The sequence below is a fragment of the Camarhynchus parvulus genome, chromosome 13 (assembly GCF_901933205.1).
Source record: "Camarhynchus parvulus chromosome 13, STF_HiC, whole genome shotgun sequence".
Classification (NCBI taxonomy): Eukaryota; Metazoa; Chordata; class Aves; order Passeriformes; family Thraupidae; genus Camarhynchus; species Camarhynchus parvulus.
In genome coordinates, this window is record NC_044583.1 from 17,934,558 (window position 1) to 17,949,368 (window position 14,811).

Consider the following 14,811-nt stretch of genomic DNA (forward strand, 5'->3'; position numbering starts at 1 on the left):
TGAGTTCAGCAAGTCCCGTGTCATCTTTCCAGGCCCTCAGCAAACAGGAAAAACTTGTTATTTTTCAACAGAAGTGCAACACGTCATCCTCCACTCCTACCCTGACCCATAAAGTAATCCAGTTTGTAAAGATCTGACAATTTTTGATAAAAGGTCACCCAGCAGAACTTACTGTCCAGCTGCTGGATGGCAGCAGCAGGAGCCAGGCTGCCCAGGCAGGTCAGGGTGGCACTGCCCATCACTCAGAGCCCTGGGCACTGCCCAAGGGGGGTCTCAGCTGTGCCCATCAGGGCTGGGCCATGGCCAGAGCCAGCTCTGTGCTGATCTGTGCTGCTGAGCTGGTGACAGAGCCAGGCTGGAGCAGGGCAGTGCTCGGGCTCAGCTTGTGCCCTCCACCTCATGCCACCAGCCCAGAGGAGAGGGAGGGAAGGATGGAGAGAGGGATGGAGGGAGGGCTGGGGGGCTCTGAAGGCAGCAGAAATAACAGCAGCAGCATGTGACAAGTAACCCATTGCCTCCACAGCCAGCTCACCAGGATGCTGCAGGAAAGTTCCAACTTCTGCCATGTGAAATAAGAGCATTTATTGGGTAAATCAAGCCAGAGTATTACCAAAAATGAAGGGAGTACATTGGAGGCTGGGGAAGCACATCCCTGCTCTGCTTGGTCCGCAGGACACTGGAGCCTGTGGGATAGGCCTGAGCAAGGGCAGGGCTCAGCTCCTGGCTGCAGGCATCACCCCTGTGCCATGCCCACATGATGGGAACAGCTGACACAGCCAGGAGGAGTGACAGTGCTTGAGAAACATCATAGTTACCAAAGAACTATAAATATTGATTTTATAAGTGCGTATTTTTGTCTAGTTTTATTGTAAACACTACCAGACAATTTTGCCTGGTTACTTTTTTGTTATCTTAGGCCAGCAAACTCTCCAGCAAGCCCAACAAACTGAGATCAAACAGGTTGTATTTGAGGGAAGGGATCTGCCTGACAGCAGTTTCTGATTTGGGAAGTCTCACCTCCCCTCAGTGATACCCCAAGGACCACATTTTTTGACATTGCAGATACTGATATGATGAATGAGGCCGATCAAGTATCTCCTGTAGATTGATGCACTTTTAAAAAAAGAAACTCCCAGTACCCACAGCACAATTTCAGCAGAAGACACATGGAGGTGTAGGAGCTAGAACAGTATTATTTTGAATAATTTCAGTATTGCAGAGAAACCTTGTAACCTACCACAGGAGAAGAGAAACTTGGCCATAAATGACCCTGCCCAGGCTTGCAGCCTCAGCGTGAAGCACATGTGAGCAGCCTCTAACTCATCAGGGTCTCAGAGGTAATACAGGAGTTAAGGCTGCACTGACATCACTCCTGAATATAAAAAGTAATAAGTTAATGCTTTAGAGAAAAAATAGCTTTTCCCCTGTTTGCTTCAGGCTCCCACAGCACAGCCCCTGTGCTCTGTGCACCTCTGGCAGCCTGCAAAGGATCCCCATCGTTGCTTCATCTCACTAATTAGAGTTTACCTGCCGCAGATTACAACATGGGATTAGCATTAAGCAAGAGCTGTGCTGCTCACCCTCAGCCTGGTCCTGAGAAATGCTGAGCAGCATTCAGGAGAGTTTTAATTCAGCCCTTCCTTGTAGGGAGGCTAAAACTTAATGATTTCTATTTAGAATAATAAATTCACATACATTTTTTATATCTCCAGGTTTGGGAAAGGTTTTCAACTCCCCCCATAAATCAGACCCCAAAGGAATCCCTGTGTCACTGAAGTGGGTGTCGGAGCAGCAAAACCTCAGGAAATGCTTGTGACCCTGCAGGGCACAGAGAGAGAACTGCAGTGGCAGTGCCACTGTTGGTGCCCAGCAGGTTAAACCCAGAGAGGCATTGCTGGGACAAACAGACCTGGGCTGGACTCCACTGGTGCCAGCACCCCTGTGCACATGCACTGGTACCAGCTGGCACCAGTACTGACTGCAGCTGCACTGGTACCAACTGCACACCTGCACTGGTACCACCCGCACTGGTACCGACTGCACACCTGCACAGGTACCACCTGCACACCTGACAGGTGCTGACGCTGCCCCTCTCCTGCTCGGAGGAGCAGCTTCACACCCACAGTGAGACATGTCCAGAGTGCCTTTCCCCGAAGGACAGTGTTCCCTATGGACAGAGTGTTCCCCATGTCCAGAGTGCCTCTCCCCATGGACAGTGTTCCCTATGGACAGAGTGCCTTTCCCTGTGCCCAGAGCACCTTTCCCCATGGACAGTGTTCCCTATGGACAGAGTGCCTTTCCCCGTGCCCAGAGCGCCTTTCCCCGCCTGTTAACCCCGTCCCCGCCGCGGGCAGGCCGAGCCCCGGGCCGGCTCAGGCAGCGCACACCCAGCACGGCTGCAGCCCGCTCTCGTCACACGCCGGACACCGCAGCGCCCGGTAGGACTCCCGGAATCGGTTTGCCAGCATCGAGAACTTGCTGCCGTGGCACAGCGAGCAGGGAGCACAGCCCGAGCCTTTGCACTGGGAGCAGCCGTGTTCAGCATCACCCTCCTGCAGCAGACAAAGAAAAAAAGCTTGTTAGTGGGTGGGAGATACCAAAGTCAGGAACACTGCGGGGAGAGGGAAGTTCTCTCTCCCAGTCTTTGCCATCACAGTTACTCCTAACACACCACTCTGCCCATGACAATCAGTTCTCCACAGCAAGGACTTGGACAAAAAGGCTCCCACATGCTTGGGGACAATTTGTGGCTACTGCTAGAAAATGAGCAGTTAGTGTGACTGGGCTTATAACACAATACTCTAAACTCATCTTTCTCCTCTGCACAGCTCCACCCATCTTCCTGCCATTCCTTATCACACCATTTCACTCTGTAGCCTCAGGTTTGAGCCACGCTTCATTTCTTCAGGGATTGCTCGTCACCCTCCCTGCCCAAATCCCTCATCACCACCATGCACACTTTCTTTTGAGCAGTGCTTTGTGCCTGCCTCTCTCCCACTGTGCCGGGCAGCCTCTTTCAAATCCCACCTTGAAGTTCCTGGCAGCAGAAGGACCGCAGTGACCCACGCTCAGTTCCATGAAATTGTATCAGCTCCACATGACAGCATTAGGTTTTGTGGGATCAAATCATGGTCAGACTAATTGGGATTCTGACCAACAAAGACTCCTCCGTGAGAAAGCAAATGTAAGGCACAACCTTATTTCAGCTGATACTAAAATTTTAGCCTGAAGCAGTCTCAGCCACAGAGCAGCTGTGTTTAGCCTTGTCAGGCTGGAGAAACTCTGGCCTGCTCTTATCCCACTGGGAGGGGTGACCAGGGATGGAGCCCAGCCAAGCTCTGTAAATGCCAGCCATCTCCGAGGGAAGAAATCAGTGGGAGACATGAGCACCTGGAGCCAGCACTGCTGTCCCCCAGAGCAGGATCTCAGCAATGTTGTTCATTATCTCCTGAGGGAAACAGAATGGTGCTTCCTATCCAAACCTAGCTGGGAGCCAGATACAGAGATGGATGGGGCTTGGGTGGTTTGACCAGGGTTGTGGGGAAAAAAGCACTTTCCATTTTCTCTTACCTGCACATGCTGGTTGCACATGATCATATTCTCCACATCTTTTTTATGTCCACCACTAAGTCGCTCTTTCTTCTCCCGGTACACGAACGTCCAGTCATTTATTCCCTCAGTCTGGATGATTCTTCTCATGAGCTCCTTCTGGTCCATCGGTGCACGGATGATTTTCAGGTTATTGGTGTAGATGATGATCTTGCCAAAATCTACAACTGGGGAAGCCTGAAGAAGGAAGTTGCCAGTGTCTCACCAGTATAAATTCACTCTGCAAACACTGGTGGTCCCTGAGCTTCCAGAATAGTGTCCCCTGCACCAGGCCAGCTCCCCTGACCACCCCCAGAGCATCCAGCAAACTGGTGGAGGCACAGCCCAACTGGGTGAATTGGTATTTTTTTTCCTAGTCATTTTAAAGCTAAACTTGGTCAAACATTTCCCTGAGAGCAGCACTTTGCTGACCTGGTCCCTCCCCTGGTGCCATATGGAGTTACTGGGGCCTATTGTTTTACACACTCTTCATATTTCACAGGCATTCCAAGTGTCTGTGTCAGGAAGCCATGCAAAAGGAGACGCTCTCCCACAAAATGCCCCGAGTCACACCAGCTGCTGTGGTGGCTGGGCTCTCCTGGCAGCGGGACACCTGCTCCCCTGTGGGGAGGAGCACGAGGGGGAGGCAGGTGAGCACAAGTCCTGCCCACCTGCAGGAGGTGAGAGCCTCGTGTGTGTCACAGACACGGTGTCTCCAAGCACCAAGTGCATGTGGATGCAGCACAAGCTGCTACTGGACAGTGTGGTCACCCCAGGTATCTGTGGCTGGGGACACTGGGGAAGGAGAGGAGCATTACCCAAGAATGCAAAACAAATTAACGAGCTGGATAAGATCACAGCAGTGCACTGTCCTCGGGCAGGAGAGATTCATCGTGGTCTGATGTTTGCAGGCAAACTGCATGTCCAGTGTGTCAAATATCAGCCATCTGGGTTTCCCACGCACAGCTTTGATGAGCACCAGGAATTAACAGACTTTCAGTGCATTCAAATCAAGGCCATAAAAAGTATTTACACATATTGTGCATGTACTGCCTCTTTATAAGGACTAAAGAAGCACTTCTCTATCAGTGACATTAATAACACGTTAAGAAAATAGCCAGTGAAACTAAGCTGGGATTGTCAAAGTAGCCAAAGCGGAATTCTGGCTACCAGGGGATGCAGACACCTGGCACCCTGATGGCAGCACTGGCTTCCTGCCAGCCAAAGTCACACAACTTTAATATTTTAAATCTATCTCATTAACTTAACGTCCTCCTTACATTTGACTGATCTAGATGCAGTAGGATTCCCATGTACAGGTAGCAATAGGTAAGGAAATTTTCTCTTTTACTCTACCCAGTGGACCGATGCAGACCAGGAGAAGCCAGAGCACAGCTGGAGCACAGCTGGCAGATGCTGTTCCCTCCTGCAGACCCTGACGATCCTGCCACGTGTGGCATATTCAGCACACAGAATTCCTGGAACAGTGGCTGGAGATTCACAAGCATCCCTTTCAGGTCCTGGCCTGACAGAACAGTTTTGTGTGGATGAGGCTGCGGTGTGAGGCTCCTGTCACCACATTCCTCCAAGCAGGATTTAGCCCGGATGGTGCCCAGAGGGGGACGGGCAAGGGCAGCACTCACCCTGCAGGGGCTGGCAGGGGACACCGTGGGCAGTATTTACCCCGCAGGGGCTGTCAGGGGACACCAAGGACAGCACTCACCCCACAGAGGCTGTCAGGGGACACCAAGGACAGCACTCACCCCACAGAGGCTGGCAGGGGACACCGTGGGCAGTATTTACCCCACAGAGGCTGGCAGGGGACACCAAGGACAGCACTCACCCCACAGAGGCTGGCAGGGGACACCAAGGATAGCACTCACCCCACAGGGGCTGGCAGGGGACACCAAGGACAGCACTCACCCCACAGAGGCTGGCAGGGGACACCGTGGGCAGTATTTACCCCACAGGGGCTGGCAGGGGACACCAAGGACAGCACTCACCCCACAGAGGCTGGCAGGGGACACCGTGGGCAGTATTTACCCCACAGGGGCTGTCAGGGGACACCAAGGACAGCACTCACCCCACAGGGGCTGGCAGGGGACACCAAGGACAGCACTCACCCCACAGAGGCTGGCAGGGGACACCGTGGGCAGTATTTACCCCACAGGGGCTGTCAGGGGACACCAAGGACAGCACTCACCCCACAGAGGCTGGCAGGGGACACCAAGGACAGCACTCACCCCACAGAGGCCAGCCCCCGGGCGGCAGTCGCGGAGCAGGGCCGCGCTCCCCAGCAGCCCCGGGTGCCGCTCCTCCCGCAGCACGCTGATCCTCCGGGCGGTCAGGGCCGTGGGCCAGCAGAGGCTCTCGGCGCTCCCTGGCAGCTCCCCGGGCCCGCAGAGCGGCTCCTCGGGCTCGAAGCTGCGGCGCAGGAAGCGCCGCGAGCGCTCCTTGGCCGGGGGCTCCATCTCCTGCCCGTCCTCGTAGACCTGCTTGAGCACCCGGCCGCTGCCGGCCGAGGAGATCCTGAACCTCACCCTGCGGGGCCGCCCCTCGTGCCGCGGGCCTGGCTGCTGCTGCTGCTGCTGCTGCTGCTGCTGCGGCTGCTGCTGAGGCTGCTGCTGCTGCTGCGGCTGCTGCGGCTGCTGTGGCTCCTCCATCTCTGGGCTCCAGCTGCAGCTCCTGCAGATCAGCACCAAGAGCTCTGTGTCCAAAAGAAAACACTTCCAGCCTCCCCCCACACATGATGTATAATTCAAGGTTTCTAGTAGTTCCTCTCATCTTACAGCAAAACTGACACCACTGTATTAAATATTGATAGGCATTCACAAAGAGAAAATATCACTGGTAGTGAAGTCAAAAGCAGGTTGGCGAGTGGGGGCCAGGCTGGACACCACAGCAAGAAAGGAGTTAACCTGGAAGGAGAGGATTAAATGAGAAACTCTACCCATGTTTCTGAAACCATGGAAATGCTTCTGCCACGTGCTGTGATAAGAACTACCCCAAATACATCATCCCAGTAGCTTTTCATAATTTTCTGACAAGGTCAAAAGTTTAAAAGACAAGTTCAGAGAAAAAGCAATCCAGCCTCACAAATTGCAAATGTGAATAATTCCTCTCGCATTCTCAGACTGAAATCCTGAGAGCACAAAGCTCAGTTTCATTTTAATCTAATGCGTTCCTCTACAGGTTGTAAGATCTAATTGAGATATTCTGTCGTTAGTGCTCAATCCCTATTTGTAATTCTTGATGCCTTTTAGGGCCTTTTGGACCATTCTGGGTTTGGTTTTCATTTTTAGGAAACAGTCACTCATGCAGCCCCAGCTGAGGGGCTTCCTTTCCCCAGCACTGCCAAACCTCTATCTCCAGGCAGCCTCAGAGCCAGACACGTGCCAGGACAGCCCATGCTCAGAGATGAGTGGGACCTCACTGGCCTGGTCTCTGTCACTGAGGGTTTGGTTCCTGTGCCCATCCCTGCCTGGGCACCTCGAGCTCCTCTGACCTTTCAAGGGGTAAAATAAAGAGCCCGTGTGGTACAAACACATCTACAGGTAACTGCTGTCTGGGCTTTAAACATCTCCCAACGCCTATTTGAATCATGTAGATCCTCAACAGGAGTTAAAATCTTTTTTTTTTTTTTTGAGTTCCAAGATTTTAGTACATATCCACCACTACATATCCAGGGGGAATCTGCCTTGGCAGGATGTAGGCAGAGGGCCTCATTTAACTTCTTTCAGCTCAAACCCAGCACTGTTAAAGCTTAATGCTCTCAATAGGTTAATTCATTCTCTTTTAAAAGTTTGTTAATGAAATCCTAGGATGACACTTTAGAAGCTGCCTGCTAATAATTCCACTGCACAGCCCTTCCACCGAACAAACAGCCACCACGAGCAGTTTCTGTCGCTACAGAGCCGCCCGGAGGGTCCCCTGGGCTGCGGGAAGCCTCAGCACAAGGACAGCTATAAAAAGTTTCCTGCCCCAAGACAGCAGGTCTGAGCACGCCTGGGAGAGCTCCCGGCCCCGGAGCCGCCCTTGGCATGGCCTCGGCCCCACTGCAGGGCCGCTGCAGGCTCCTTCCCATCCCCACAGCACAACCTCGCTTTGTACGAAAACTCGGATTTGCATGGCCTCGGCCCCACTGCAGGGCCGCTGCCAGGCTCCTTCCCATCCCCACAGCACAACCTCGCTTTGTATGAAAACTCGGATTTGCATGGCCTCGGCCCCACTGCAGCGCTGCTGCCAGGCTCCTTCCCATCCACACAGCACAACCTCGCTTTGTATGAAAACTCGGATTTGCATGGCCTCGGCCCCACTGCAGCGCTGCTGCCAGGCTCCTTCCCATCCACACAGCACAACCTCGCTTTGTATGAAAACTCGGATTTGCATGGCCTCGGCCCCACTGCAGGGCCGCTGCCAGGCTCCTTCCCATCCACACAGCACAACCTCGCTTTGTATGAAAACTCGGATTTGCATGGCCTCGGCCCCACTGCAGCGCGGCCAGGCTCCTTCCCACAAAAAACTGAAAACATTTGCATGGCCTCGGCCCCACTGCAGGGCCGCTGCCAGGCTCCTTCCCATCCCCACAGCACAACCTCGCTTTGTACGAAAACTCGGATTTGCATGAGCCGCACTCGGCTCCTGCTGATTCCCTTGGGAAGGCGGATCCTCCCCTTGCCCTGTGAACCCGCTGAATCCAGCCTCAGAATTGCTGCTCTTCAAAGGGTCCCCAGCGGCCACAGCCCGACACAAATCGCACTGTGAGATGCCTCAATTGGAGCTCATTTTCCTTTGATTGAGGGAACAATCAAGCAGGAGAGGCAGTTCAAAGCAGCAATGAGAGAACAGAGCAGGAGCACCGCTGCGAGCCGAGCAGAGCCACGGCGGCAGTACAGTTATTCACAGGTGCTGCCCCAGCTCGATCCAGACCGTGCTGATGGCACAGCCCCTGCCCTGCAGGGCTCAGCCGGGCACGGCCAGCCCGTGCCTCCTGCTGCCCGGTGTGCTGCTGCCGCAGCTCCCCGTGTCACCCCAGGGCCGGGACACAGGCGTGGCTGCTCATCCCTCGCTCCTTTGTGCCCGTGCGCTGGTGACTCTTGCAAAGAAAAGTTCCCCAAGCGGCCATTCTGCATTTCTGAGCTGCTCTGAACACATTAAATATCCAACATTAAATATCCAAACGGGGACTTTCTGCGTGGTGTTTGCTGAGGCCGCCCCCAGCGCCACCCGCGTCCCCCAGAGCCCACAGCGTGCGGGGCTGGCACGGGCGGGTGCGGGACGGAGGAGCCCCGGCACGGGATGGGGGCGGGATGCCGGAGCCCCGGCACGGGATGCAGGAGCCTGGCAGGGGCGGGTGCGGGATGCCGGAGCCCCCGCCGCCCGCACAGCCCCACAGCTCCGGGGCCAGCGGGGGTTTGTTTCCCACAGCCCGCACGAGCCTTACTAAAAATGCAACAAAAATAATTTAGTATTCAACAGTGAAGTCATTAAGCTGCACGACCTAGATGATCACAGCACTATATTTTACTTCAGACTCTGTTCCAGTGCATTTTAATGACATGTGTCTCCCGAGCGTGGGGCCCGTGGTCCCCCCGCAGCAGGGGAGGAAGGATGGGGCTCTGCAGAACACTAAGCCGGCCCTTGCCCCGAGCAGCACAGCCCTGCGCTGGAGCATTGCAGCAAAGCAGGGCCCAGAGAGGAGCCACAGGCAGCTGTGGCTGCAGAACACAGAGCCGGCCCTTGCCCCAAGCAGCACAGCCCTGCACTGGAGCACTGCAGCAAAGCAGGGCCCAGAGAGGAGCCACAGGCAGCTGGACTTTGAAGGCATGCTTCCACGTGCCAGCTTTGCTGGAAAAGGCTTTGTTGTGCTATGCTTCCTTAGAGCAAGCCCTGCTGCCCTCCTTGCCCTGCACAGGGAGCAGGATGGGGATGAGCACCGGGCTCTCAGCTGCAGCAGAGCCCTGCTCACATCACCTCGAGCACACAGCACCCGAGAGCCAGGTGCCAGGACACCAAGGATGTGTCCCAGCACCCCATGTGACGCAAGAGCATGGGAGGGCAGTCACAGACAGCCAGCACAGCCACCACTCCCTCTGGCCTGGCAGCCTGCACCTGGATTTCATCATTCCTTGTGCCAGGAGATACTGGCATCTGCAGCTAGAGGTGAACCTCAAAAAATACATGTATTCTGCTAACTACTGCTCGGGAGTTTCCTGTTCAGCAGCACTGAAACAGTCTTAGCTGGCACTCTTTTGCACAAACCTGTCCACATGAGCCAAGACAAAGGCCTGCTTCTAGCTGTCTCCAACTGATATCTGCCAGTAGCTCAGAACATCTGTAATTTTTATCTGACACTAACCAACACATTTTTAAATGAACAATTTTTAAAGGGTGTAGAAGTTTTAAAATATGAGCTGCCCCAGCCAGACCTGACAGGTCATACAGTGCTCAGGGCTGGCTGTGCCATGTGCAGGGTTTGGTTTGGGATTCCCTGGGCGGGAGGGACCTCAGAGGTACTTAACACAACCCCTCCAAATCAGCCTGGTCAGTGTTCCAGCTCCTGCAGAAATGCACTGGATTTGTTTGGATTGGCAGAAAACAGGCACAAAAGAGCAGCACTCAGGAGCTGCAGTGGGTGGCACCTGCACAAGCAGCCCTGGCACTCACTGCCCTAACACCACTGTTTCCAAATCGTGGAAGACATTGCAGGATTGGCTCAGGTGTGAGCTCTGATGCTCAGATCAGGAGGCACTAAAATCTGTCTCCAGCAACCTGACCCACCCAAAGCGTTTTTGGCATTCCTGGCCACCATCATCCTCTGCCAGGGACTTACACAGACGTGCTTGAAGTGCTGGCCAGGTGGGTGGTTCCTGCTGTGAAATACAGGGGCAGGCACAGATCCTGTGAAAATGCAAGGAGCTGAAGCAGGAGTTTTCTTCCCTCCCAGTCAGAGCACAGCCCTGGCTCCTGCAGAGGGTGGGTGGGTACAGCCCAGCACCCTGGTCTCTGGGCTGGGGGGCTCGGTGTGTCACGCTCCCCAGAGCTCACTCTGAGCTCCTGCAGCCCCCAGCAATAAACGGCAATCAGAAGCTGATCACTCACTGTCAGCCCTGGGTCAGCAGCCCCCACCACGGGCATTCCCAAACATCCCTCCTGTACCCAAATCCTTGCTCCAAAGATGCTGAAGCCTGCCATCGGGGCTGGGACACGGCAGGAATGGAGCAGCAGGGCCTGCACACTGCAGGCATGGCCAGCACACTGCAGGCATGGCCAGCGCGGCTGGGACGGGCTGAGCTCAGGGCTGAGCCTCTGATCCAGCACCTCCTCGGGAGTCCTGAGCGCCTGATTAGAGCTGAACTAAGGAGTGATGTCATGCTGCATCACCTGCCCTCATGCAGGGGCTGACAGGGCTTCCTTTTGTGCTCAGCCTGCTGTTTTCACAAATTGCCAAAGTCACAGGTTATTTAAAGTTCTGGATGCTTTAACACTCCAGCGAGCTGCATTCACAAGTCGTGAGGGTGCACAGACACAGAGCTGCACGCACACACCTCACACCTGCCCTGAGCCCACGGGACTCCATTTTCCAGGAGCCCTGGAAGCTGCGGAGGTTTCCCGTGCCCGCAGAAGGCAGGGCCCGCTGCACATTCCTGCAGGCTGAAGTCAGCGGCAGTGGAGACACCCAGCACCGCCGGGAGAGCCGGCAGGCTCGGGATGAGAGCCAGCTCACTCTGCACCTACCTATGTAAACACAAAAATCCTGAAGTCACAAAGGAGAAAACAGGAAAAAGAGCTTCAAAGAGGGAAATTCCCAGGTGCTGAGTTTTATCTACAGACACAACTCTGCCTGCGCTTCTCCTGAGAGCAGCAGCACAGCCTGGGACCAAGCTCAGAGAACACGGGTGCAGTGGGCAAGGAGCAGCCTGGGCACTGGCCAGGGCACTGGGGCACTGCCCACCCGGAGCACACGGGCAGGGAAACGGCCCTTTGCTGGATAAACCCACCTGGTGGTGGAAGCGAGCCCCCAGAGCACTGCTCTGTCCTGCAGACATGGAAGGACACTGCTCTGCCAGCACAGGGCTGCTCTACTACAAGGGCTCGAGCCCCCTGCGTGCTCTCAGTGGCTCAGGAGCAGCCTGGTGCTGCTCCCAGACCTGCTCCCACAGGCAGCCCTGCTCTGCAAGCAGGAGCTGTGGGAGAAGCTCAAACCGAGCCCCCAGAGCTCACAGTGCACCCAGGGCAAGCAGCTGAACCAGTCTGTCCCCCAGCAGTAAAGCAGCAGCACACCTGCAGTGCTTTGGTCAGTGCTCACCTCTCCAAGCTGCCCCTCTTGCTCTGCACCATCCCCTCCTGGAGCTGGGGGTGCAGGGCAGCAGGATTTATAGCTGCTCCTGCCTGCAGCACTCTCTGGTGGCCAGAAGCATCTGGGGGCACTGGAGGTGACGCAGCCTTGCAAGCCACAGGGCCATTTCCATGTGTTTAATCAGGTAACTGGAGCCTGTTGTTTTCTGCTGTCAAACCTACATGGAAACCAGCTTCTGAAGGCCTGTGTTCAGGTCCATACTGCATGGAAACCCTGAATTCTTGTCTTGGAGGATTAGAACTGCATCCCTGCAGGTTCAGCACTGATGGGCAGATCCCAGAGAAGCAGGATGCTGTGCTTGGCGTTCCGTGGTTCTCTCTGCACTGCAGGGAAAAAGGAGCAGTGTAGCAGGAAGCCCAGAGCTGGTGGGGGGCACTGGGCACTGTCTGCTGAGGGCCAGGGCCTCACAGGCAGCTCCTGGGCTGCCCACTGCCCCCTGTCCCTGTGGGGAGGCTCCAGCCTGGGCCGTGCAGCTCAGAGCTATCAGAGCTGGTTTTGTGTCTGCCCCGCAGGCTCGCAGCTTCAATCACCCCCATTCCATTCCTGCCAGGTGCTGGGACCAGGCAGCAGGAGGAGGAAGAGGAGGAGAGCAGAAGGAGGTGGCCTGGGTGACCTCAGTCACAGGAAGGACACATCCATCCTCTCTCGCTGTTGCTCAGCCTGGTTCCACCGCCAACTACTCCTAATGACACTTCAACAAACACACAACAATCTGTCTTCATGAAAATCAGTGAATAAATTTAATTTAAAAATACTTTTCTATTTCTGGGCAGGCACCACTCTGCTCCAGCTACTTCAGAATCAGCTGAAGTCTGCACAGTGCCCAACAGCCAGACTGCACAAGGCTGTAATGGCAAAACACAGCATTCAACCCTCTATGAGCTTAATAAACAGCTCCCCTCACCCCTCCTCTTTATGAAGTGTAGATGGGGTCTCAGTGTTGGCTTCTACCCTCCAGCTGATGTGCATGTACCTCATGAAGGGGAAAAAAGGAAAAGAAAGCCTGAGCCATGCAGCTGCCCGGGGGTTTGTCCCTGTGCAGCCCCTGAGGCTGTGGGGTGGGCATGGAGCAGGGCAGTGGTGCCCGCTGCTGCTGCCCAGCACAGGACACCAGGCATTGGTTTGAGAGGGGGAACATTTCAGACAGGCTCTTTCTCTGCTGGCTGCAGGTCCCCACAGTCTGCACATCCCTGCAGAGTCACGCTGGCCTAATTATGTCTTGAGGCAAACACAAGTTATTTACTGAGAGTGCAGGGTTCTGCCGTGGGCACCGCCGCGCATTCAGAGCCCACCGCTGGCGGGCACTGCCCCCAGGAGTGGTGGGCATCCATCCCGTGCCAGGAGGGCTCTCCCACCCTGGCCCCTGGGGTCTGCAGACACAGGCAGGGCCTGCATTGGCCCTTTCAGCAGCAGCGCTGGGCGCCGTGTTTGTGGGTGGGTGGGAGGGTGAGCTGCCAGCTCAGATCTATAATCTGTAGCAGCTTGTAAGAGGCACCCCCTCTCCCTGCCCTCCAGGAGCTAAAAACAGTCTGAAGGTCCTTCTTCCCCCGGGAAGGAGGCATGTAGCATCCACTTGCATGGTGCAGAGTGGCTGAGGCTTTTATCCGCCCCGGAGGTGCTGCCGTGCTGTGCCCTCCTGGCACACTCAGCCCTGGCTGCTGCAGGGCTGCAGAGGCCACTGCACCCCAGCTCTGTGCCCTGCGGCTCCTGGGGATGGTGAGGACAAAGCTGTTCCTCTTTGCTTTGGGATCCATTGGATCCATTCACAGTTCTGTTTCCTTGATCAGATGAAAATACAAACTAAGTGCTAATCACAGAGCACAAATAGGGAAGAATACGTAAAAAAGAAAAACAACCCTCATCACCTTTGTCTTCAGTAAAGTTTAAGTCATTTTGAACTGCTGGCAGAGGAGCTGAAGCTGTTTGCAGCATCCCTCATTGCCAGGATGAGCCCCACCAGCCCAGCACACACCACCAGAGCACAGGCTGCAAAGCAGCACCAAACACAAGGAAACTGGAGATGAAACAGAGCGGGGTCATTGGCTCCTGGCATTGTCCTGAAGATGTTTGTCAACATTTTAGTTTAGATAAATGGCCACTATATTACAGAAATACAGAAATATTTTGTTTTGACATCATCATGATCTGGGGAGGGAGAACTTTTGAAAAAACACATTAACGCTTTCCACACGGTACTTCTGAAGAATCCTGAGAGTAGGGCAGGGACAGCTGCAGCCTGATGGCGTTATCTGAGACATCTTTGGATTTACAGTCTTGTTCTCTAACATTTGCAGTACTCTTACTTCGAAAACACAGGGCTGACATGTGGCAAGGTCTGTAAGGAGAGTGGTCTTGGGCCTTAACTGCCCCTCCTGCTCTCCTTAGGCAATCCACCAGTATGTGCGAGCAGGCAGTCCCGAGATAGGAATTCAGCTGATAAAGGGAATGCAAATTACAGGTACCGAGATGGTCCCTGGCCTCCCTTGCCGAAGCCGGTGCCTCGCGGGGCAGGAAGGGGCCCCTCGGTCCCCTCTGGCTGTGCTGGGCTCGCACACGGACCCTGCCCGCAGGGGAGGGGCTGCCCGTGCTCAGCACCGCTTGTGCCCCCCTTGCCCGGGCACCAGCGCATTGCCGGCCAGCCGGGAGCTGGGAGCGCTGGCAGTGCTGGAGCTCAGGTGCGGCACCAGAAGGCGCTCAGAGGGTCAGCCCGGCGCCGCTGGCGCTGTCCCTGTGCCCCGGTGCCAGGGGCGGCTCAGGGTGAGCATCCCCGGAGCGCGACTGGAGCGATCGCACCGGGCGCGGGCAGCCGGGCCCGAGCCGGTCCGGCGTCCGCAGCAGGCCCGTGCCAGTCCCCACAGGGTGCC

General features: G+C 55.4%; 1 protein-coding gene across 1 annotated transcript; it reads right to left on the bottom strand.

Annotated features, from left to right (window-relative positions):
• Positions 1-2,146: 2,146 nt before the first annotated feature.
• Positions 2,147-10,725, bottom strand: GRXCR2 (glutaredoxin and cysteine rich domain containing 2). The gene is made up of 4 exons (XM_030957742.1): positions 10,690-10,725; positions 5,832-6,176; positions 3,571-3,786; positions 2,147-2,552 (listed from the first exon to the last, which is right to left on the bottom strand). Exons 1-4 carry the CDS (start codon positions 10,723-10,725, stop codon positions 2,373-2,375), a joined length of 777 nt encoding a protein of 258 aa, XP_030813602.1. The 3' UTR covers positions 2,147-2,372.
• Between the last annotated feature and the right edge of the window lie 4,086 nt (positions 10,726-14,811).

Excerpts from the sequence above, each read along its gene's own strand:
- GRXCR2 (XM_030957742.1), bottom strand. The coding sequence starts at position 10,725 with ATGCCCGTGGTGGGGGCTGCTGACCCAGGGCTGACA. Across the intron at positions 6,177-10,689 it reads CTGCTGACCCAGGGCTGACA|CAGCAGCAGCAGCAGCCAGG; the intron begins GTGAGTGATCAG and ends CAGCAGCAGCAG. Across the intron at positions 3,787-5,831 it reads CGGGGGCTGGCCTCTGTGGG|GCTTCCCCAGTTGTAGATTT; the intron begins GTGAGTGCTGTC and ends TTCCTTCTTCAG.